Source organism: Motacilla alba, chromosome 21, assembly GCF_015832195.1.
Source record: "Motacilla alba alba isolate MOTALB_02 chromosome 21, Motacilla_alba_V1.0_pri, whole genome shotgun sequence".
In the NCBI taxonomy this organism is placed as follows: Eukaryota; Metazoa; Chordata; class Aves; order Passeriformes; family Motacillidae; genus Motacilla; species Motacilla alba.
Window position 1 is genome coordinate 5,982,605 of NC_052036.1, and position 22,770 is coordinate 6,005,374.

General features: G+C 51.4%; 1 protein-coding gene across 4 annotated transcripts; it reads left to right on the plus strand.

Moving 5' to 3' along the window:
* Positions 1-336: 336 nt before the first annotated feature.
* On the plus strand, positions 337-22,586 carry LOC119710485 (protein DDI1 homolog 2). Of its 4 annotated transcripts, XM_038159575.1 has the most exons (10): positions 340-539; positions 4,954-5,083; positions 6,074-6,304; positions 8,160-8,286; positions 10,046-10,173; positions 10,704-10,832; positions 11,548-11,651; positions 12,044-12,233; positions 16,231-16,293; positions 16,376-16,517. In XM_038159575.1, exons 1-9 carry the CDS (start codon positions 402-404, stop codon positions 16,245-16,247), a joined length of 1,194 nt encoding a protein of 397 aa, XP_038015503.1. In that variant the 5' UTR covers positions 340-401; the 3' UTR covers positions 16,248-16,293; positions 16,376-16,517. The 4 variants fall into 4 exon arrangements, with proteins under 4 accessions (XP_038015500.1, XP_038015501.1, XP_038015502.1 ...); XM_038159572.1 differs by lacking the exon at positions 16,231-16,293 and having other exon boundaries at positions 337-539; positions 16,376-22,586; XM_038159573.1 differs by lacking the exons at positions 16,231-16,293; positions 16,376-16,517 and adding an exon at positions 14,284-14,498 and having other exon boundaries at positions 339-539.
* Positions 22,587-22,770: the final 184 nt, after the last annotated feature.

Genomic DNA, 22,770 nt, shown 5'->3' on the forward strand with positions numbered 1-22,770 from the left:
GGAGCCTTGGGGCACAGACCCAGCGCAGGCACGTGCCCGGGGGTCACCTAGGGACAGCAGGGACCGCCAGGAGCACGGGGATCCCTGGGGAGACAGGAACGAACGGAGGACATCTGGGGACACCGGGACCGGCGGTGACACGGGGATCGCCGGTGGCCAGTGGCGCCCGGGGCACAGGGACCCCAGAGGAGCCCCGGGGACACCGGGCCGGGCGGTGACACCGCGCCCCTCCGGCCCCGCCCCCGGGCCGCCGCGGGCAGGGGGCGGGGCCTCCAGCTCGGCGCTCTCTGATTGGCCAGGCGGCCCCGATTGACGTGGGCGCCTGACCGGCGGGGCGGGCGCTTTGCGACGGCGGCGCTTGACGGCGGCGGCGGCGGGTGCGGGTCCGGGCGGGGGCGGCCATGCTGCTCACCGTGTTCTGCCTGCGCCGCGACCGCTCCGAGATCACCTTCAACCTGCAGGTGGACGCCGACTTCGAGCTGCAGAACTTCCGCGCCCTTTGCGAGCTGGAGTCCGGCATCCCGGCGGCCGAGAGCCAGGTCAGGGCCTGCCCCCGCCCCGAGCGCCGGGGAGGGCCCGGCCGGTGTCCCCGGGCTGGGAGCGGCCGCGGCCCTTCTCCCGCGGGGTCGGGGTCTCCCGGGCTGGGAGCGGCCGTGTCCCCCGCGCCCCGCGGGGCCGAGTCCCGGGATCCGCCCCGGCCGTGCGGAGTTTGGGGTTGTTTGGGGCGGTGGGTCCCTCCCGGTCCCTCCCCTCGCGGGCCTTTGGGGTTTGGGGACAAACTCCTCGCTTTTCCCTCAAAATCCGCTCGGGAGAGGGCTCCGAGCCCCCGCTGACTCGTGGCCCCTCCGCGAAAGGCTCGGTCCGCGCCCGCCGCGCAGCTGAAAGAGAGAAGATAATGTGGGTTTGTTTTGGTTTGTTCTGTGTTGAGGTTTCGGAGGAATTCGATGCTTCAACGGGGCAGGAATTGGAGCGAGTGGAACAGGAGGGGGAGGTGGCGGCCCGTGGTATCCTCAAACGCCGGGAAACGGGGCTGAAATGTTCGGGAAAGGGTTTATTTATCCCATCAACCCCCTCCCGGTCTGGGGCGGAAAGGGCACATTGAGTCTTTTCCTCCTTTTTTTCCACACAGGTGTGGGGACCGAACAGGCGCGTCCGTGTGGTTTTCCCAGCAAATCTCCCCCTCCAGCCCGGATTCAGGGCTCTCTCTGTGCCAAAGCACGGGGGAGGCTGCGTGTGGGGGCGGCTCTGGGCCATCTGGCTGGGCTTTGCTCATGTTTTGGGCTCAGTCCCGCGTGTTTGGCCGTTCCTCCCCGCTTGTCCTGGGCAGGGCGGTGTCGGCTCCTTTTCTCGGCGCCGGCCGTGCCTGGCAGAGTTTGTGGAGTTTAGCGGTGGTGGCTTTTGCTTTTCGAGCCTTTTCCCAGCCTAAATTAACAAAGCGTTTTTCCAGCCAAGCCAAGATTAGTTAGCGCTGGAAGAGCTGGTGCAGGGGCAGCCCTGGGGCTGGGGTGTCCCTCACCCAGCAGGTTCCCGACGTTTGGCTTTCCCTCTGCCGTGGGAGAGCCTTGTTTTCTGGAATGTGAGGTTGGTGGTGACAGAGAAACAGTCTCAGGGCAGGGGCAGGAAATCCAGGTAGGGCGGATTCTCTTTTAGGGAAAAAACTCTTGATTTTGGGCAGGTGTAAAGGAGAACTCACCTCACACAAAGGTTCCCAGCAACCCTCCTGTGTCTGTGACAGCCACCAGCGAGCTCCTAGGTCTGAGGACAACCCCTGCATGAGGGACTCTGCTGTGGCTTCGACATCTCCAGGCATGAACTGGAGCATGAACTCCTCGCTGTCACCTTTGTCCCTTGTGCCATGGTGACCTGCAGCTCCGGGTCTGATTTAGGGTAATGAGGGGTCACTTCTCTGTGTATGTTTTGTCAGGAGTTCCCTTGTTTGAGTTTTTCCAGCCCAGCTGACCCGTGTGGGGTTTGGGTGCTGCCAGCCCCAGGCGAGGGGAGCAGCGCTGCGCTTTTGTAGCCACCTCTGCCTTCCTTCTGCTCATCCATCTGGCACCCGTGCATCATCCTGAGCCGCGTCGTGCCGTGCTTGCCAGGCTGTTATTTATCACTCCTCTCTCTTCTCTTCCTGCCTGGTGTTTGTGAGGTGTTTTGAGGACCTTCAGTGGGGAGAACACGTTGGACATAGGAGGAGTTTCTTGACGGGAGAAGGGTGCTCAGGCCTTGGCAGGGGCTGCCCAGGGGGGTTTGGAGTGCCCATCCCTGGAGGTGTCCACGGAAGGCCTGCACATGGCACTCAGTGCTCTGGGCTGGGCACAAGGTGGGGATTGCACCTGATGATCTTGGAGAGCTTTTCCAGCCTCAGTGATTCTACGAGAAAGTTATAAAAGATACAAGTTATCAGAGAAGCAGCTCCTTGTGTGGAAGGATTTTGCATTGTTAAATCGCAAATAGGCGGTGTTACATTTACCAAACTTGGCTGTTTTCTGCCCTTTTTCCTCAGCCAAGGTAAATGTTGCATTGAAGGTGCTGTGTTGGCACTCGAGAGGATGGATTTCATTGTAAGGGTCATGCAGGGTGGAGTAAACCCCTCAGTATGTGGGGGAGGGCTAATACCAGCCTTGTTCTCTGCTGGTTTGGGCAGTGAATTCTGGGTGCTGCAGTTTGGGGTGGGGCAGGGAGCTGTGAGGTGTCCAAGGGACGCTGTGGGCACAGGTCTGAGATAACAGAGGTAGCTGCTGGTGGCTGTGGTGATAAGAGGAGCGGGGCGAGGCGAGGGGAAATAATCTGACTTTCCAGTCTCCTCCACACACCAAGGCCGTGGCTTTCCAAGAAAGAGGACAGGAGGTTCTCATCAGAGCCACTTTTCATTCCTTCCCCTCATTTATTTTCTCTGTGTGCCCTCCATCTGTGCCATGCTCAGGAATATTTGATGGGCCCAGGAGTTGGCTGGATTGATGGCTGCAGGTGGTGTCCAGCACTCCTGGCTGGGGTTCCCTGCTCCACAGGAAGGTTCTACCTGGCATGGTGCACAGTGAATCCATCGGTGCCTGCATCCCTGGCTGAGTCACCTCCAGGAGAACCCGTGTCTGGTTCTGAACTGCCACCAACCAGACAATCAAAAGGCAGCAAAATCCAATCAGTTTGTTTGAAGAGTGGGGCAGAATGGGTCAGGGTGGATTAATCTGTGCTGCTAATGGACGTAGAGAGTGCCAGGCGCTTAATTCATTGTCTGGGATGTAAGGCTGAACGCTCATAAATCCAATCCCAGCAAGATGACAGAGGTAAAGCCTCACTTAAACTGATTAAGTCGTCTCTTCCAGAGTGCCTGCGCAGGGAATGTGCCATTTCAGATTTGGGTGTGCAGCTGGGATTTATGACACGCTGGCTGTCGCTGCGGCGGCACCGCCTCAGGCCGGTAACGTGAGAGGCTGTGCCGGGCTCTGCCAGCACCGGCTGACCTCGGTGGTGCCGTGTGGGGTGGAGGCCACTCACTTTCAAATCACTGCCCGTGGGCCCTGGGAGGCAGCTGGGCTGTGAGGCAGCACTGAGGCTGCACACTGGTGGAGGGGAGGAGGCAGGAAACTCGTGCCTGGTTCCATCCTGTGTGTTTCTCTGAATGTCTGACTGCTGCCCCACGAGGTTCTGGCCATTTGTGTTCCTCCTGCCTTGCACTGCTGCTCCTGATGGGTCTCCACTGCTGTGTAAGATGTTGGAGTTGCTGGAGTGAAGCAGGGAAAGTCTGTAGTGTCAGCCAGACCTTAAGACAGGTAGTGATTGTTTTTTTGGCCCTTGTTGGATCCTGCTCACTGTGATAGCATCAGGCAGAGCTGCAGCCCATCCCCACCAGGACTGCGAAAGCTGCTCCCACGTGGCTCAGCCAGCCCCAACCTGTGGCAAACGTGTTGTTGCTGAACTGGCCTTTTCCAGCTCCAGAGAAACTGAGGTTTGGCTAAACAAAGTGGTATTAGTGAAATTTGATCGTGTGCCTGAGGGGTTTAGGCCAAGTTCTCCATACTCTGGGCTGCTGCCAGGGCAGGAGGTGGCTGGGCTGATCTTCCTGGTCCTGCTGTGCTCCAGTGCCAGCACAGAAACCTTCGTGTTGCCAGATACCATTTCTGGGAACGTCTCTTCCAGCTTTATGTTACATTTTGGGCTTTCCCACAGCTTAGGGCTTCTGTAGGTATTACAGGTCTGATGTTCATGGAAATGTTCCTTAGAGATTATTTACCTTTATCTCAGTGTTTTTATGTTTAGTCTATGGACCCCTTGTTAAAGCAGGTTGTCAAAGTAGATATGGATGTGACTTTGTGTTTTGTAGTCACAAGAAGTTAATCCCTGCATGGACTGATGGCAGTGTTGGGAGCAGAGCCTTTGAGTGCTCTGGGTCTGGAGAGTTGCATCACTGGAGTGAAGTGGAAAGCAGTGAGCTAATGATTAAGGTCGCTGTAGAACTGGTTATTCTGGGGAGCTGTGTTGTGGCAAGAGGCAGAAGGATGGATGTTGGGCTGGATCTACATGGATTGGTGCTGCTGGCATGTCTGCAGTTGTCCAGGGTCAGTGGGTGCTGACTTGGGGCAGGGAACGCTGCAGAAAATGCCTGTGGCTTGTGCAATCGTGGAGTTTGGAGTTTGGGAATGTGGACAGACAGTCCTGGTCAAGACTTGCTTCCCTCTAATGATCTTGGCCTCTGATCAGGGGAGACCGGCCCTTCTCCATGGTGCCACAGCTGGGTTTTGGCAAGACCAAGTTCGTATTGTCCAGCCAAGAATGTGTCGAGGCCCTGCTGTGCCTGAGGCCAGGCCTGTGAGGACGTCACACCTTCCCTTCTGAAGCTTGAGATGGATCCGCAGGATTCATGGGAATGGTTTTTTCCTTCTCCTATAACAAAATAACATCTTGCTTTGTGTTTTAACTTCTCTGCCTGGGGTGCCGGTGGCTCGCCTGGCTCAGATCGTTTATGCGGAGCGGCCGCTGACCGACAACAACAGGTCCTTGGCCTCCTATGGCTTGAAGGACGGCGACGTGGTGATCCTGCGCCAGAAGGAGCCGGTGGAGCCACGGCCTTCCATGCGCTTCCCAGGTGAGAGGCTCCACGCCAGCTCTGCCTGAGCCTGCAGGGATTCATCAACACCTACCCAACACCAGCTCTGTCAGTGTCCTTTAGCACCTTCTGTGCAAAGTGCTGAGAGGGGGAGCGTGGCTGGGGTGAGTCAGGGGGGCTTGTAAATGACCCAGAGGGCTTCTGATTCAGTATTTTATTCTGACGAAGCCAACACCATTTTACTGTTCCTTGGGGGAAGTGTGGAGGCAGTGAGGAGGTGACTGGTTCAGAAGAAGCTTGGTAAAGGTGTGTGAGTTTCCTACAACCACTGCTTCCCTTCCCCCTGGATGTGATGGCACAGGCGTGCATGGCTCAGACCCAGGAGCAGCCTCTATGGATGTGTGTCCTGAACCTGTCCTGTGGCAGATTCCCTGAGAAGCCACATCTTGCCAGTGGCTTAATCATGTGTGCTTGCCAAAGGCTCCTCCGGGAACGCCTGAGTGGAGCCCTGCACCTCTGTTCTGCCTTCCACTGCTGCTCCTAGCAAATCCCAGACATAAAATATCCCTAGAAAAGGTGCCACAGGCTGAGAAGGGCGTGGGAGCGTTGCTGAGGTCCTCGTCCTGCCTCAGCTGGAGGATGGGTACCTGCAATGCAGGTCTGCAGGAATGTTACTACTTTTTTTTCCCCCTGCTTTTTTTTTTTTAACCCGAGAGACTCTGAAGTGCCTCAGAGCCACTGGGTTTAGCCCTGTAGTCCCTCCATGAGCAATTCACATTTGTGAAGCTGGGAATAAACAGTCAGCAAGTGCATTTCAGGGGATTAGAAATGGGGCAGACAGACGAGACCAGTTACATAAATGCACCAGCGTTGCTAACCCAGTAACCCGGGGACGTGGCTGCGCTTCCATCACGAACTGCTGCTCACGGAATCCGCTCTCGTGCAGCACTGAGGGCAACTCTTCCTTCCCGTGCTTTTCCCAGCAGAACTGCAACCATGAAGCACCGACACCTGTGCCCTTCCTTTCAGGTCTGCCCAGGATCGATTTCAGCAGCATCGCCGTTCCCGGGACATCCGCGCAGCAGCAGCCGCCCCCGGCGCAGCGCCCGCGCCCCTCGCCCCCGGACGCGCCCTCGTTCCCTCAGGGCCTGGACAACCCTGCGCTGCTGCGGGAGATGCTGCTGGCCAACCCCCACGAGCTGTCCCTGCTCAAGGAGCGCAACCCGCCCCTGGCCGAGGCTTTGCTGAGCGGGGACCTCGGTGAGCTGGGCTTGGGGCTGGGCGGGGTCAGCCCCGGGTGTTTTAGGAGCCGGGATGTGCTGCGCGTTCCTTGATGGCGCAGATAAAAGGTGCCCGTTGGGAGCACTCAAGGCAGAGGTCCTCCGTTTCTGGGTGTATTTCTCCTGCTTGGCATCTTTAATATCCTCTTTAATATCCCCTACTCAGAAATATCAGAGGCACAGACAATTTGGACGTCTGTGGACACAAGTGACTCAGCTCCTGTTTTTTACACTGAGATGCTCCTTACTGCACATTTTCCAGTAAAGGTGGTGTGTTTGCTGCATCCCAGCTGGGACTCAGCAGAGAGCAGCACACTCCAAACCCAGCTCTGTCCATAGTGATCTTGTGCTGTGGAAGTGAACTGCAGAAAGGGAGAGGGAAAAGAACAAGGAAATGGTGTCATAGTAATAAATGTGTACGTTTCTGTTAATCTTGGAAGTGTCTCTGTGTTTTGGGCACAGTTGAAACCTCGTCCTTCACTTCCTCTGTAGCTGATGTTGGTTCCTTGTTCTTCCTGTGGTGAAAGATTTGAACTCTGGTGTCCTTTAGGTGTGAAAAGAGAGGAGTTTTGGGCTGCAGTTGATGAGCTCCTGAACCTCTGCAGGATGTTTAGTTGGGAAATAAATCCTGTTGAGTGTGGGGAAATAAATGAAGAGAAGGAGCTTCTAGCAGGAGATTTTATCCACTCTCAGGGTTAGATCTGAGTGATTTCTCTCTGTTAGAGGAAACCAGAGAGGAACTTGGACATTTTCAGCCTGTTCTGTTTTGAACTCTGCCTTTAGTTCATATCCAGAGCTGAAGCTTTCTTTGCACTCTCAGGCATTTTCATGCATCTCGCTGGGAGTTTTTCTGATCACCTTAAGCAGGGGTGCTGCTCTTGGCACAGGAAACCAAAGGTTAAGCCCAAGACACCCAAGAACTGGCTCTGCTGCTGCTCTGCCTGGTCTGTGGACATCAAGCTTTGACCCAGATGTGCATTTTCAGTCCCAAATTGCCGCACTGGGCTGTCAGGAGGAAGTGGTTTGGGCTGGTTTTCCCTTGCCGTGCTGCACTGCTGCTCCTGGCAGCGTTTGGGCACAGATCCAGCTCAGCTCCAGCCTGGATTCCCAAATATCTGCATAGATCCGTGCCCTGTGGCTGTGCTGGATGAAGGCACCTGCTGTACAGAAGCCTGATTTCAGAAATCCAACAGTCAAATATACCCAACGCCTCCCCGAGCACATAACAGCCTTTGAGCCAGAGCTGCTTCCTGGGAACGGCATCTCTGGAAGCAAACCCAAACCTTCCCTGTGTGCAGACCTGCATGGGCTGCCAAGTCCTTTTGGGGACGTACGTGATCCCATTCAAATAGTAAAACGTGGCCAGAGGCCATCTGGAAAGTGGGAATCTAAAAACTGTGATCTTAAAATGTGCATTTAGACCTGGCTAACACCTCCTGGTTCCAATGGTAGGCATTCAGCTTTAGGGATTATAATCTCTGGTTTTGCCATGTTCCTTGGGTTTGAAAGGAGTTTTGTCATTAGCCTTTGTGTGGTTTTTAAATTTTTTTCCCTATAAAAATGTATGTGCCAGGAAATATAGTTTGATTGTGCAGTGTTTGGGTAGGAACATGAGGAGAGCGAGCTCTGTCCAGTTGCTTTTCATCTCGGCAGGTTCCCAAGTTTGCCACTGATCCTCTGAGGTCCTTCCACGCTGCCCTCAGAGGAAGCTTTTTTCTGTGTGCTGCTGAGTCTGTTCCTCAGCTGGCATCAAAAGAAGCGTTTGCTGTGCCAGAATTTGATTTGCAAGAGTAATTTCCAGTAAAAAGCATTTCTTTATCTCCTTGTTCCCGCAGAGAAATTCACCAGGGTGTTGCTGGAGCAACAGCAGGACCGAGCCCGGCGCGAGCAGGAGAGGATCCGGCTCTATTCCGCTGACCCCTTTGATCTTGAGGCACAGGCCAAGATAGAAGAAGACATAAGGTAACAAACCAAAGTGACTTGTAGGCACTGGGGTCCTCTCTGGGGAGGAAAAACTGCTCTGTGCTTCCATTCCAGTGAAGGCAGAATCTAAGCACATTCCCTGGACCAAGGAGTTTGTTTGCAGGACGGTGCTCTGGGCCACCTTTGCACATGGGAAGGTTGGGATTTGGGAACATGGAGGTGCACCCCATCCTTGAGATGTGTCCCGCTGAGATCACAGAGTGTTGTTCCCTGTGAGGGTGGGAAGGCCCTGGCAGAGGCTGCCCAGAGAAGCTGCCCCATCCCTGGAAGTGCTCAGGGTTGGACAGGGCTTGGAGCAACCTGAGTTAGTGGAAGGTGTCCCTGCCCATGGCAGGGGGTGGCACTGGGTGGGCTTTAAGGTTTCTCCCAGCCCAAACCATTCTGGGACTGTGTGATATGAGGTGACAGCACTGTTGTCTGTGCATGTGAGGTCTTGGAGCTGCCTGAGCTGCTTCACTCTTGAGACTGGAGCACTTGTGGAAAGCACATCTCCTCCTGAGGCCGGTGCCTGGGGCGTGTTTTGAACCCAAGAGCTGGGCTGGTGCTGTCTCCCAGCTGAGCTCTGCACAGCAACACAGCATTGTTCCTCGCAGCTGCCCTCGAGATTTGGTTTTGCATCCTGCTAATTGTTCCGTGTCTGGCTAATTCAGCGATGAGAGGTTCTGCAGAAATGCATCCTGCTCATCAGCTCGCTCCCTCTTGCTGCCTTCCAGATGTAATTGTGTTGGGCTGAGGCTTGATTTCTTCAGCTGAGCGGTAAATCCTGGAGTCAGTTCATGGCTGGTGGTTTTCCCCTGATAACAAAGTGTCTGTCTGGTACAAGACCCATTGTCGGTCAGAACCAGAATTCACTGGTGGTGGGAGTGCTCTCACATTACAGCTGACAAGGTGTTGGTGCCAGATAAACAGATATTTGTAGATAGTGAAACATTGCTCAGGGGCACAGGAACGCTTCCCTTCTTCCTTAGATGAGGGACAGATAAAGGGGATGTGCCCAAGGTTCTGCAGCTGTTTGGGCTGAGCCATCCCCAGATTTCACACTCCACTCAGTGAAAACTGAAATGGCATCAGAATTGAAGCCTTTTTCCCTCTTCTGGGGAGATAAAGCAGTTTTGGATGCAGTCACTACAGATGCCCACCACTTCCAAGATTATCCTGAGGCTGTGAGGGATTTCTTGAAGAGCGTTTTTTCTGTCAGCTTGAATTTGCACCAAGGGCTGGTGCCTGTGGTGGTGTTCTTTCTGCTGTTGTGCTCACCTCCCTCCTTTCCTCTGCCTGGAAAAGGAAAGATACCAGGGAAACCTGAGGATTTTAATGTTCAGCTGCTGTGTGGGATTCCAGTGATGTAGCTATTGGCAACACCTCCGTGTACCCTCGGCATGACTAATGAGTCCACAGGTTTTTTTGCTCTGAGTTCTCCAGGTTAACACGGACATCAGGTTCCTGTTGGCAACACAAGGCTGTCAGGAGCTGAGGTGCGAGTTAGGCAGGGGTTGGAAGGGGCAGTGGCTGCTGGGGAGTGACTCAGTGTCTCTGGACTCAGCTGAGATCATTCCTAGCAATCTTCAGCTCCCAGCTCTGTGTTTCACTAAGGAAGCAGTCTTTGCTGTGGTTTAAATGTGTGCTTGTAAGGTGAGCAGCAGCAGGTGGGATTTCCAGGTCTGTCTGTGAATCAGAGGGATGTTACAAGGTCTGGGTGACAGAAATTTTGGTCTTTCTCTCTCGTCACAAAATTCAGGCAACAAAACATTGAAGAGAACATGACGATAGCGATGGAAGAGGCACCCGAGAGCTTTGGGCAGGTGGTGATGCTCTACATCAACTGCAAAGTCAATGGTCACCCCGTGAAAGCCTTTGTGGACTCAGGTGCTTTCTCCACACTCTCCATCACTGAGGGCAACAGTAAACATTCCAGTAGTTTTCCCAACAGATCCTACAATAATACACTGCATGACAAGATTTTGGAGCACTTTACGGAACCCTGAGCACAGCCTGGGCGAGCAGAGCAGATTGTTGGGAGAAGCAGTGTGGGAACACCCTGGATTAGGGCTCCTGGGAGAGTTTCTGGGACTTCCATGCCTGGAAGGTCGCCACCATGTGTGTGTGTCTTACCTCATTTTACAGACAGGGGGATTTGACACACCTTTAACGTGGTAGTTCCCACCCACATCCTGCAAGGGGAAGTTCTTGGGGTTGTTCCATCCCTACAGTAACGGTCAGTGTGACCTGTGTGTGGGCAGCCAGGTCAGCACAGTGGGAGACACAGGAAGCCTTTATGCCCTGGGGCAGGTGGGTTGATTTCCCAGCCACTGAGTGCCAGATCTTAAGCTCTTCCAGGAGAAAATAAAAATTAGTGCTGAGCCATCAGGATTTAACACGAGTCCTGTTGCTGGTAGGTGCCCAGATGACCATCATGAGCCAAGCTTGTGCTGAAAGGTGCAACATCATGAGGCTGGTGGATCGGCGGTGGGCTGGCATTGCTAAGGGTGTTGGGACACAGAAAATCATCGGCAGAGTGCACTTAGGTAAGTACTGGTATTTTTTGGGGCAGCTTTAGCAGGGGTTTGAGTGCATTTCCTGCAATCTTGGCACTGGGGATTGGTGCTGTAATTGCTAGGAGCTCCTGCAGAGTAGAATCAAAGTGCATCTGCAATGTGTTTGTTTGTCTTGGGCACAGAACTCTGTCTCATTTCATGCTGTAACGCTTGGCGGTGAGGGAGTCCCAGCTCCTGCACACATAGAGGACACGTTCTCTGGGGGCAAAACCCGAGGTGAACGTGAAACTCCACAACCTTCCCTGTTTCAGGTGGCACTGCTGGGCAGCGTGAGCTACTCAGGAAAGGTTCCCACACAGTGCAGTGTTTGCTGTTCCTTTGGAAAGAAAACCCTCTGTGCTCTTGTGCAGCTTTTCTGGATGGTGGACACTGCCCTTATTACCGTAAAATCGATTCTGTTTGCTGTTGCTGCTGCTTAGACTTGTGCTCTAATAAACCATTTGCAGCCCCTCAAGCTTTGAGGGTCAGAGAAGCAGAGCTGGAGGTTCTCAGGCACATCAGGTTTTAAAATAATTATTCTGGGACCACGGCAGTCCTGGGGCTTGCACAGGACCACACTTTCTGTGACCGAAATGGTGCATCAGAGTGCTGGTTTCAGATTCTCCCAGACCTTTCCTTTCCCAGGTGGAAGAGCAGAAATCAGATTGTCGTGCTGTAGTGGGAACTTCTCTGCCTTGTGTTTCAGCTCAGGTGCAGATCGAAGGGGATTTCCTGGCGTGCTCCTTCTCAATCCTTGAAGAGCAGCCCATGGACATGCTCCTAGGACTGGATATGCTTAAGAGGCATCAGGTATCAAAACCTCTTTTGAAACAGTTACCTGGCTCTTGCAGGTTTAGTGAGAAGTGCAACATAAATGCCTGGCCTAATAGGATTTTCCTGGGGAGAGCTGATGGTGGATTATCTTCCAGCCTGGAAGCACATCCATCATGGACAGCTCTGGGGTGTCTGGCTGCTGCCTGGAGCTTTTTGCTCTGATCAAAGATGCTCAGAGCTTTCCAGCAGAATGATTTATTACTAATCGAGTCAGACAGGGCCCTTAGGTTAGAGCTGATGCTCCTGGCCCACCCTGACCTGCTGCGAGCCGTTCTGTTGGAGACTGATTGCCCGTCCTCATGTCTCCCTTTCTCCCTGGGAGCCGCCTGGCTCTCGGCAGGCCCTGACGTGCGGATGCTCTCTTGCAGTGCTCCATTGATCTCAAGAAGAACGTGCTGGTGATCGGCACCACGGGCTCGCAGACCTCGTTCCTGCCCGAGGGCGAGCTGCCCGAGTGCGCGCGGCTGGCGTACGGCGCGGGCCGCGACGACGTGCGGCCCGAGGACATCGCCGACCAGGAGCTCGCAGAGGCAATACAGAAATCCGTAGAGGAAGCAGGTACCGGCAGGAGCCCGCTTGAAATAAGAATCTGTGCATTTTTTTCTGCTGCATGTCAGGATGTCTGTGAGCAGTTCCCCTTCCAGCTCCTGGGAGCAGCACCAGCCACTAAAAGGTGGCGAGAAGGGGCTTTATTCTTGCTTTTGGCCTCTGAGTGCACTTTCTCTTCCTTTCTGGGCTGCAAAACCTGCACGGAGGCATTCAGGGCCGTTAGCTGTTTGTTTGGTGCTCTCCCTGCAGCTTCCCACCTGCTCTGGTTTCCTGGCCTTCAAGCTGTGGAGGTTAATGGTTGTCTGTGGCCGGGATCACGTTGTAGCGCCCGGCAGGGACGTTGCTCAGCTGTGCTGCTGCCGCAGCCTCGTGTGAGCACAGCTTTGGGGAGGCTCCCAAAACCCTGCTCTTATTGGCTGCACCACGTAAAAATAGAGCAGCTGTAGCAGTGACAAAAGTTCATGACAATTTTTAGAATTCACACTATTTCAGCATTTTTCCCTGGAATGGTGCTGGTGCCCTTGGAGGGGGAATTGCCTCCTTGCAGTTGCTCAGAAGTTCAAAAGCTGGATTCACACCTTCAGCCTTAAATATGACCTGCAAAGAGAACTCTCACCCTCCTGCAGTTTTGTTCCCAGTGTCCCTAGAATGCAAATGCTGCACAGATGGCCACGTGGAGTTCTGGTGGCTGCAACATTGAGCGAACTGATTTTATTTTCAGCCAAATAGCTGAAAGGTGAACTATGAGCCAAAACCAGTCTGAAACTCAAATTTTCTGTTCAACTCTTCCCTTAATTCAGCTTTTAGCTGGAAGGGAAATTCATTATTTTTTCCCTGCTGTTCCAGAGAAGCTGTGAATACCTCAGGGTGTATTCCTTAAGCCTTTTCCAAAACTTTTAAAGATAACATTTTATATCCAAGAGTTCTCTAGAGACCTTTGAGTTTTACTGCTCATTTTTCCTCTGAAAGAACGCAGTAAATTCTGCTTCCTACACACACGTAGAACTCTTTGCTGGGTCAGGTTTAAGCTGCTCAAGTTGATTTCAACATTTTTCTTGCTAATTTTTTAAGACTCTAGCGCTCTAGCGTGCCCATATTTAAAATTTAACTATATATATATATATATATATATCTAGTTGAAATGCACTGAAATTTTTCTGTAACACCTCCCAGTTACTGTTTGACAACCCAAAGAGTAAGCAGTTAGTTACAAATAATGAAGTTGATAACATTAAGGGGAGCACAGGACAGCATTTATTGCTCCCTTTGGCCAATTTTCTTCCATCCTAAGAATATAAGTTTTCCAGAAATGTAAAAAAAACTCAGAAGGAAGGTCTGGCTTTAATCAATCAGCCAGAAATAGTTTAAATGTATGACTTTTCTAGCCAAATTTGAATGTTTATTGACTGAAGTTGCAGCCAGCAGAGAGAAACACAAACATGGGTTTGACCTTGTGATGGGGTTTTGATGTCACCAAAGGTCAGGCTCAGGAGCTTGGGCTCTTGTCTGTTCCCACAGCCCGGCAGGTGTAAATATTAGTTCTTTTCCTGTGAAAACCTGGAGCCTGGGTTAGCTTTCAGAATATATTTCCACTTTGGATGAGGCTTTGCAGATATTATGGTTGGTTGGATTTAGTTCTCAGTTGAAAGCGAACTAAATAACAAGCAAACCCAAACTATGAGTCTTTACAAGAAAATCATTTTAGACAAGTTTTTTAAACAGAAAAATGCCTGAAATTACTTAAAACCAAGCTGCTTATGTACCACATATGGTTCTAAGGACCATGAGGCTTTGTTCAGGCTAGTCAGCACTTGGACACTTTCTGTTGATGCTGAGCCCTAGAGGAATGTAAAAGATTTATGGGAATAGGAAATCCATTTGGTGTGTTCACTTAATGGCCATAGAACACCGAGGCACAGAACTGAAGTGGCTCTTGTTCAGATTGACTGTGACAGTCCTGACAGTTCTAGACACAGTACTAGCCTCTGGCCCATAGGCTTTTGTTGGCTGTATCCTAAAATGTCAGCACATACCTTTTTTCTCTCTTCCAAAACTTGAGTTGCTGCTAGGTGGTACCAAGAAAATCAAGAAAGGAAAAAACAGAAAACGGAAGAAGGACAGAAAGAGAATGTGATGCAGCTCCAAAGAAGCTCAGCTACCCACAACATGTGTGTTCTTTTGTAATTGGAGGAATTTTTGCTGGCTTCCAGGAGATGGTACAACACAAGTGGCTGCCTGCACCTGGAGGCTATTAAAGTGCTTGTTTTGAATGCACCTGGATTATCCTTGAGCTTTATTTAATCAACCCTGAAGTCCACTTTAGGGAGCTTCATGATTTCTGTCAGCTGCTTTGCTGGTGGTTCAGCATCTGTGGAAGGCAGCTGAGGTGGTGGTGGAGTGCTGGTGGGGTTCACTGAGATCCAGGACCTCCACATCCTTATTCACCTCTGAGGGCTTGATGCTCTTTTGTGCCAATTTCCCACTACTGGGGAACTCGGTGATCACGGGGGATCTACAAACCTGGCAGCAAAACTGGAGCTGTTTTGCTGAGGAGGAAATGCAGCCAGGCAGTTCATCCCACACACACCTTTTCATCCAGGCAGCCTGAGTCCAAGTCACTGCCACCAGAAACAGCTCAGGCTGTTCCTGGTACAGAGAGGAATTTATTCCTGATGGGGCACTTTGTGGGGAAGAGTTTGTTCCTGGTTTTAGCTGGATCAATATCCCTGGTGGAGCTGGGACTCAGCTCCTGTGCCTACCCCAGGAGCAGGATGACACTGAGGAGAGCTTGGTGGAAAACCAGTTCCTGCTGCAAATCCCTGGTGTGTCTAATCATACCCTAATTAGTGATCCAGCAGGTCAAAAGACAGTTCTGCTTCCTCCCTGAAGGGTTGGTTTGGGAGCAGAGACATGAATGTAATCATTGCACATAGAAACAGAAAGAATCCCTCCTTCATCCATATCCTCTGTCACAAAGCTCTTTGACCCCTTAGGAAAGATGAGCAGTGGGGTGGTGTCACAGCAGGTACTGCGCTGGTTTTAGTTAACAGAGAATAAAAGGCTGAGGACAGAAAGGCAGATTTCTGCCGTGTTGTGGAATTTAAAGGGAATTGTGGCTGGAGGTGTAGGCATGGCAAGCTGTGCCCCAGTACTCCTGTAAAAAGAGACTCCAGGAGAACCAGTGGTGTGTGTTTAAGACCACTGAGTTTGGGAAGGGAAAGGGCAGCAAATCACAGAGCACAGAGCCTGGGTGTGTGATCCTGGGCTGTGGGGTCAGGACAGGCACTCCTGCAAAGGTCGTGTGGGTGATTTAACGAGCGCTGATACATCAGCGAGATCAGACTGTCAGCAAGATAAGGTCACTTAATCTCCCCTGATAACTACAGCCAGTGTTCAGTGCTTCTGATAGAGATATCCAATTCAGCTGCTCTCTGTGAGGACAAGGAAGCAGCAAGCTGGGCTTGACTTCTGGGTGCTTCTCCTTTGCTTTGCTCTTCCCAGCCTTGGGCAGCAGTTCTTTTGGGGGATTTCTTTCCCCCTACAATCTGTACGCTTCCCTTTAGCAGCCAGCTGGTGTTTGGACACCTCCTCTCAGGTCTGGTGGCACTGCTGGGAGCACAACCCAAGAACTGTGTTGCCATCTCAGTTCCCATATATCTGAAATGTGTCTCCTGAGTACCTCCATCCAAAGGCAGAACAAACAAGTATGGTATATGACACGTGTTTTACATTGTGTAGAGTTTAGCAAGTGTCTGGTATCACCCACAGACTGCTCTGTGGCATAGGCAGTACAGAACAGCCTTTAAATTGTGCTCTGGCAGAGTTATTCTTGCCTTGATGTGCCGAATTTGCCAGGCAGAATCTTTGTGGGAGGCAGGAGCTCCTGCAGCCTCCATGCTGTTGTGCCGGACAGTCAGGAGAGGAGCTGTGCAGGACTGTGACCATGCATGGTGTGTGCTCTGAATGCTAACACGAGTTTGGTGTGTTTGTTTCCTAATCCAAACAGAACGTCGGAAGCCTTGATGCATGTAGTGTGTGTTTACTGCAGCTGGAGTGGGCCACAGACCAGGTATTTAGAGCCACCCATTCCAGTTTGTGCTCATGGTGCTTCTGCTGTGTCCTGACTGCTCCTTTCCTTCTGTCTCCCATAGAGAATAGTGACAAAGAAACTACCTCACTGGAAACGCCCTCATTACCAGCTTCTGATGGGTTTCACAATCCAGTCCAGTCTTCAGGACTAAATTCCAAGATCTCTAATCCCACAAATCAGTTACTTGATCGTTCTGTCTCTGCCCCTGCTTCACTTTGCTCATCTGAATCCAGCCTCGCAGAGCCCATTGATCCTAGAGCCGTCAAGACTTCTGACTCTTCACCTGAACGCCAGATAACCCCAGAAAAAGAACATGCTCTGGTATTACAGCATCATTCCAAAAGCTCTTCCTTGGCAAATAATGACCCCTCTCTGCACACTGGAGATGGAACCTGCTCCAATCCAGCTTGCCTTTCACAGGAGACACTCAAAGAAACATTTAGTGCTGACATTTTAAAGGAATGTAATGCTAAAGAACAAGACCATGGTCAGGAACATCCTCTGGAGGTGACAAAAGTCCATTTGGATGACACCGCTACCAAGCACAGGCAGGATAAAGATGCCTATCTGTCTTCAAAGCAGGATCAAAAACATGAGCTTCCCACAGACCATCGGATGTGCAAAGAGCCAGAAAAGGAACATCTTGAGGAGCAAACTGAGACAACTGACCCAGAACCTCCTTGCTGTGTTGGTGGGGTTGAGAAACCTGCTGTGGCAGAAGCCAAACAGCCAGAAAATCCTCCCATGGAAATGAGAGAAGGACTGGAGAGAGCAAGTCTTTCCTATGTGAAAGGGAGTCTCCAACTGTCAGCCTCCTGTAGCCATGTGCACATGGAAGCCTCCATGGAAATAGATGCAGTGGAGCAGGCTGCAGCTGAAGCACAGAGCTCAGCAGGGCAGCAGAAGCAGCAGACTGAGAACAGACGTATATCCAACCCGAACTCGGAGGCTTTCTCCATGGAGGTGGAGTTGCTCAAGTCTCCGTCCTCCTTGAGTGATCCACTTTCCACCAGTGAAGTCCTGCAGTCTAAAAGCACTAGTGAAATTCCTGCAGAGTATCCTGAGTTGGCTAATTCGGCAGCAGACAGTTCTTCCCCCTCCAGCACCCAGCAGCTGGACACGGATGCAGGAAGACCTTCAGAAGAGCCATGTTTCCCTCTAGCATCAGCCTTGAAAGAGCTTCACAAACTCTTGGTTATCAGTCGGAAAGGAGAATGCAAGATCCTTGCCTCGGAAGAAGTCTCACAGCTGGAAATGGTTCAGAGAGAGCCAGCAGGGCAGCAGAAGGGACTTCCTGAAGGTGAGCAGAAAGATTTGGATCCAGCCAGCCAGAGCTGTTCCTTCCCTGAGATGAGGTCTGAGGGTGGAGAAGCAAAGGGGAGCCAGCCTTGTGATTCTGGCAGAGAGCACATCAGCACTGGGCCCGTCAGTGCTGGGCAGCCTGTGCTCGGGGGAGGTGCTTTAGAGAGGCAGAACGGTTCAGGTAAGAGCGATGAGGTCGTGCTGAGTTCTGCAGCCACCCCTGGCCAGCAGCAGAGCCCAGAGCAGAGGGAGGTTTTGGCAGGAGGTTCTCAGAGTGCACCTAGTCCAACTTTGGAGCAGAGCACGCCTGTTTCCTCCACACCTGCGTCGGGTGAAGGAGCACCACAGGATACTCAGCGCCTGTTTCCTGGGAGAAGTGGCAGTGCTGCTCCTGCAGGTCCGTGGCTGCTGGGTGGGAGTGAGGAACCACTGCTGAGCCCCCCAGCTGCCTATACCAGACTGACTGAAGCAGGGGCTTCTTCACCCCCTGCTTTCCCTGTGGCTGACATCGACCGGATCCTTGGTGCTGGTTTTACCCCCCAGGAAGCTCTCCAGGCCTTGGAACAGGCGGGTGGAAACGCAGATCTTGCTCTTCTCATTTTGCTAGCCAAGAGCATCGTTGTTCCCACGTAACTCTGGAAGAGGGAGCTGACTGGGGGACCTTTCCTTCTACAGGAGTATCTCAATTACACACCACAATGGGCGAGCAGAATGTTGAGCCAGATTTTTTACATTATTTGCAGCCAAAGTAGCACATCTCTTCTTTTTCACTCGTTAGATTTGGGCTTTGAAAGGAAAGAAAACATCCTTGCATTGTGTGGACAGGATAGCTTTTAATCATGCATACTGGATTAAAACTACTAGTTTTATTTAAATGTACGGTTTTAGAATAACCTCCAATGCTATGAATAAAAAGCAGCAGCCACTGTGCTCACTGCCCTGTCCAGCACAAAGCAATTTGTGATGGGAATTGGCCACACGTGCACAGGAGGGGAGGTGCACGCTGAGTCCACTGCAGACTCTGGATGTGTTGCATCTCCTCGGAACGCAGCATCCAGCTGTTGAAATTATTCTGGCAGCTGCTAAAGGTGTGTAGATGCTCCTGGCTGTGTAAGGCTTTTGCCAGAGGAGTGAGGGGGTTTTTTGGCAGTGGGTTTTCGTGTGTGCATGGGGAAGGCTGATGCTTATTTTTGCCAAACCCTTTTATGCTTTGATTTAGAGTTGGACTCAATGATTCTCGTGTGTCCCTTCCAACTCAGAATATTCTGTGATGCTCTTGGGCCAGTGTGTTCCAGTTTACAACATGGGGATAGAAGAAGGGAAGGGATAGAATTTGGTGCTACCAAAACTTATGAGATACGTTTTAACTTATTTGGAGATGTGCTGGTATTAACTGTAGGGATGGGGGGGGAGGAGTATTTACATTTTTTTCTAGCCTTGCCCACATCATGTTTTTCCTCATGCAAAAAGAACAAGCTCAACCAGTTTAAGGCTAAACCTTAATGATGAATTTGTTTAACAAACCAACTGTGTGTTGCAGCTCTAAATCATCTCCCTGTGCCTGGGGAGGAATGAACTTCATCTCAGTGGCTCCAGGCAGGGCTGTGATTGGAAGAAGGAAGAATCTGCTTTGCTGTGGTTTGTCTGGATGTCTGGGGTTGGTCAGCCTTGTGGCTGTGGATGCCATGGCTGGGGGTGCTGATCTCACACCTCCTCAAGAGCGAGGGCTCCCCAGCAGGGGTCACGGAACAAATGCACTGACGTGGCTTCTGCGTTACAACCATCGTGGCCTTCTGGGATACCTCTGGTGAGTCACCTGAGTGGTGAGGCCTCACCGAGGCTGTGCTGTAGGAAGCCCTTTCCAGATGCTTTTTTGAGGGGGAAGAACTCCTTTGTGATGCTCTGCAAAGCCCCAAAACTCTGTCAGGGCCGGGGAAGGGAAAGGAAGGCGTGTCTGAAACAAAATTTTAAGTAGGAGCTTTGATTCAGTCCCACTTGCAAATCTCAGAAGTGGCTTTGTGTTTGGTGTTTGTCTTGAACTTGACACGTTAAGCTAAACCTGGAGCGACGGCTTAGCAGCACCAGACACATTTTTGTTCATGGCTTCCATGTGGTCTTGTGGTTGTCTCAGGCCTGTGTCCTGGTGTTTGTGTTCCCTGTTGCTTGAGCAGGTCTCCTATGTGTGTGCTGGGCTGTTTTTATGCAGGTGGCATTTAAAAACAACACCGATTTGGTTTCATCTGTCACCTCACAGGAGTTTGTGCTGTCACTGAGTGCTGGTGTCAGATTTGCCTCAGACACTTGGGCAGCCAGGAGATCCTTTGGAGTAATAAAGGGCTTTAAGGCATTCTGCTGTCAAATAGAGCTTCTCCATGAGCTGGGATGGTACCATCCAGACCTGGAGCTCCCAGACAGGTTTGGCTTACATCCCTCTGCTGGTGATGCCAGCAGCAGGCACTGCTCCATGTGGGAAGCAGTGCTTGGCTGTCTGGAGCAGCATCCAGTGATTCACTTGAGGCTCTGCTCAAAGTGAGTTACTGGGGCCCGACTGCAGCTTTCTCATCTTTGCCGGGCAGGTGGTAGAGTTACCCCTGCTGAAGGTTTGGTTTAATATTCTCCTTCCAATGAGCACCTCAAATCAGCAGAAGCCCCTCTGTGAAGGGCAAGCTTGGGCTGGTACAGGGGTGCAGTGTCAGCAGGTCTCCTCAGAAGCCGCAGGAAATAGGATCTATCAGATGCATTCCTGTCTGCATCTGGTTCACCATCAGGAGCAGCAGCAATGAGGCTCCCAGACCCAGAGCGACTTCAGATGGCTGAATCTGCTCCTGATTCACACTGCAGGGCGCGGTGAGGTGGCCCTGGGAGCAAAATAACACAGGAGCCAGGGGCAGGTTGGCTCTCTTGGATGTGGGAGAGCTGAACCTGCACCCTTTGCCTGTGGGTGGATGTACTGCCAGCTGCTTGGAGCAGCAGATGTTGGCCACTCAGTGTTGGCCACTCAGTGTTAGCCCCTTGTATCACTCTCTCTGTTTTAGAAGCCATTGCTCAGCTGGCCCAAGTGGTGCTGCTCTGCACCAAGCTGGTGACAGGCTCTGCTCTCATGGCCACACTGACTTAGGCTGCGTATACAGAATTTATGCTATAAAAGCTTTAGAGCATCAGCCAATCTGCTTCAGTGCTCACTTTTATTCCTTGTCAAATATAACTTTTGAATCCTGCCCCTCTGCCAAAGCTGTATGGAAGCATTTATCCATAGTGCTAGAATTCCGTGGGTAACTCTCCCCAAACTGCTAGAAACAAACCCTGACCCCCAGCTGATAAATACTTCTAAAACTCTTTTATCAAGTAGGTCCAAGCCTGGTGATTTAAATCTCTTCATTTCCGAGCCTTGCTTTGAGTGAATGGCTATGTGCTGCTAAATTAGTGAATAATTTTTTTTTAGGAGCAAGATCTAGTATAAAATTGGGGCAGTGGTGAGTACTTCAGGTCAAAATAAAATGTAAAAGAATGTGTGTTTAGCGAACGCTGTCTGAAAGTTGTCTTTGTTTCAGCGTGTGTCCTCTCTGCTGCATGCACACACACATCCTCTGTTCAGCCTCCAGCAATCCCTTTCCTGCTCCCTGTGCTGACCTGGCCCACAGAGTGGGAGTATTTATAGGAAAGGAGGGATGGCAGAGTGCTATGCTTTATTGGCTACAGTGGGGTAAAGAGGTACCACCAACAGCTGTTCAGGTTTCCAAGGAGCCAGGTTCACGCCTAAAATCAGGCACTTTGTTCTTTCCTCTTCCCCCTCCTCATTAACCACTGCTGCAGTGTCCTAAAGTCACATCTCTTAACAAAGGGATTTCACCACGGCAGTCCAGCTCTGGAGTGTAAAGCAGTGCTCTGAAGCTGCTTTGTAAAGCTGCCAGCACCTGTGGGGACCCATGTGGGTCTGTAGAGCTTCTTGCTGGGTGTGCCCTGGAACCACTCCTGGACTCTGAGATTTACTTTTTTTCTTAAAAATACTGAAGGAATCCACTTGGCCCCTTGGTCACTGCATGTTTGTGTACATGAGGCCACAGGTGAACACAGGGGTGATGTTTAGTGGAATCCCAACATCTGGAAGTTTCTGGGCATGGGCAGTTCTGTCAAGAGGAGGGAATATTCCTGATGGCTGTCCCTGACATGTTTACCTGCTGCAGGACAGAGCTGAGCTACGCTGTTACCGTGACAATCTCTGCCTCCTTGCTGTGTATGTTTAACTTTCTATGTAGATACTTGGTCTCCAGGACTGTTAACCTTGTACGTCCTCCATGTTCCCCTCTTCTGCGTGTCCCTCTTGCTGTCGCCTCTTCTCAAAAGTAGCAATATTTAAGTGTACTTGCTGAATGCTCAACTTCAGATCAGTTTTCTGTAAAACTATGCCATTGACGAACAAAAGGAGGAGCAGGTCCTAGAGGTTTCTTCACCAGACTTGGACTTCCTGCCAAACGGCTCCCCAGAACTCTAACAGAAATTCAAAGAGGAGAAATCCAGAGGTATTTCTGCCTGCCTCTCTCGGAAGTCAGCTTGGGAAACGAGGTCAGTTTCATGTACATCATTCCCCTCTGAGCGCTCGAGATTTCTTCCTGCACTGTGTAGACGAGGCTTAGTCCGTGATCCAAAGCGCAGCGGTTTGGGTCACGCTTTGACTGACGCTTCAGAGTTTTACAGACTCACTTAGGGAACTTGAGGGAATCAATACTCAGGAATCCTAAAGCTGGTTGCGTTTTGTGTCATTGACTCTTGTGGGCCGAACACGCTGCGGCCTCGCAGGCGGCTGAAGAGAGGAGTGGGTGTGTCATCAATGGGATGTGGTTCTGCCCAAAGTAATACACACTTGATTCTTTTTTGATTTTTTTTAATATTGGGGACTGTTTATCAACAAATTATGTGTAAAAAAATTTGATATTTAAAAAAAAATGAATAAACACTTTATCATAATGTTGCTTGGTTGGTCTGTCTGTATTTCTGAGGTTGGCAGCTCTGCACTCAAATCCTTCACTGCCTTTTTTCCCCAAAGCCAATGGATTTTCCTTAACACAAATGCTGCCATTTTGAACAGAATGAGTAGAAATCTGTGGGTAAAATTATTAAGATTGGGAAGGCCCGAGAACAGACTTGAGAAATTCC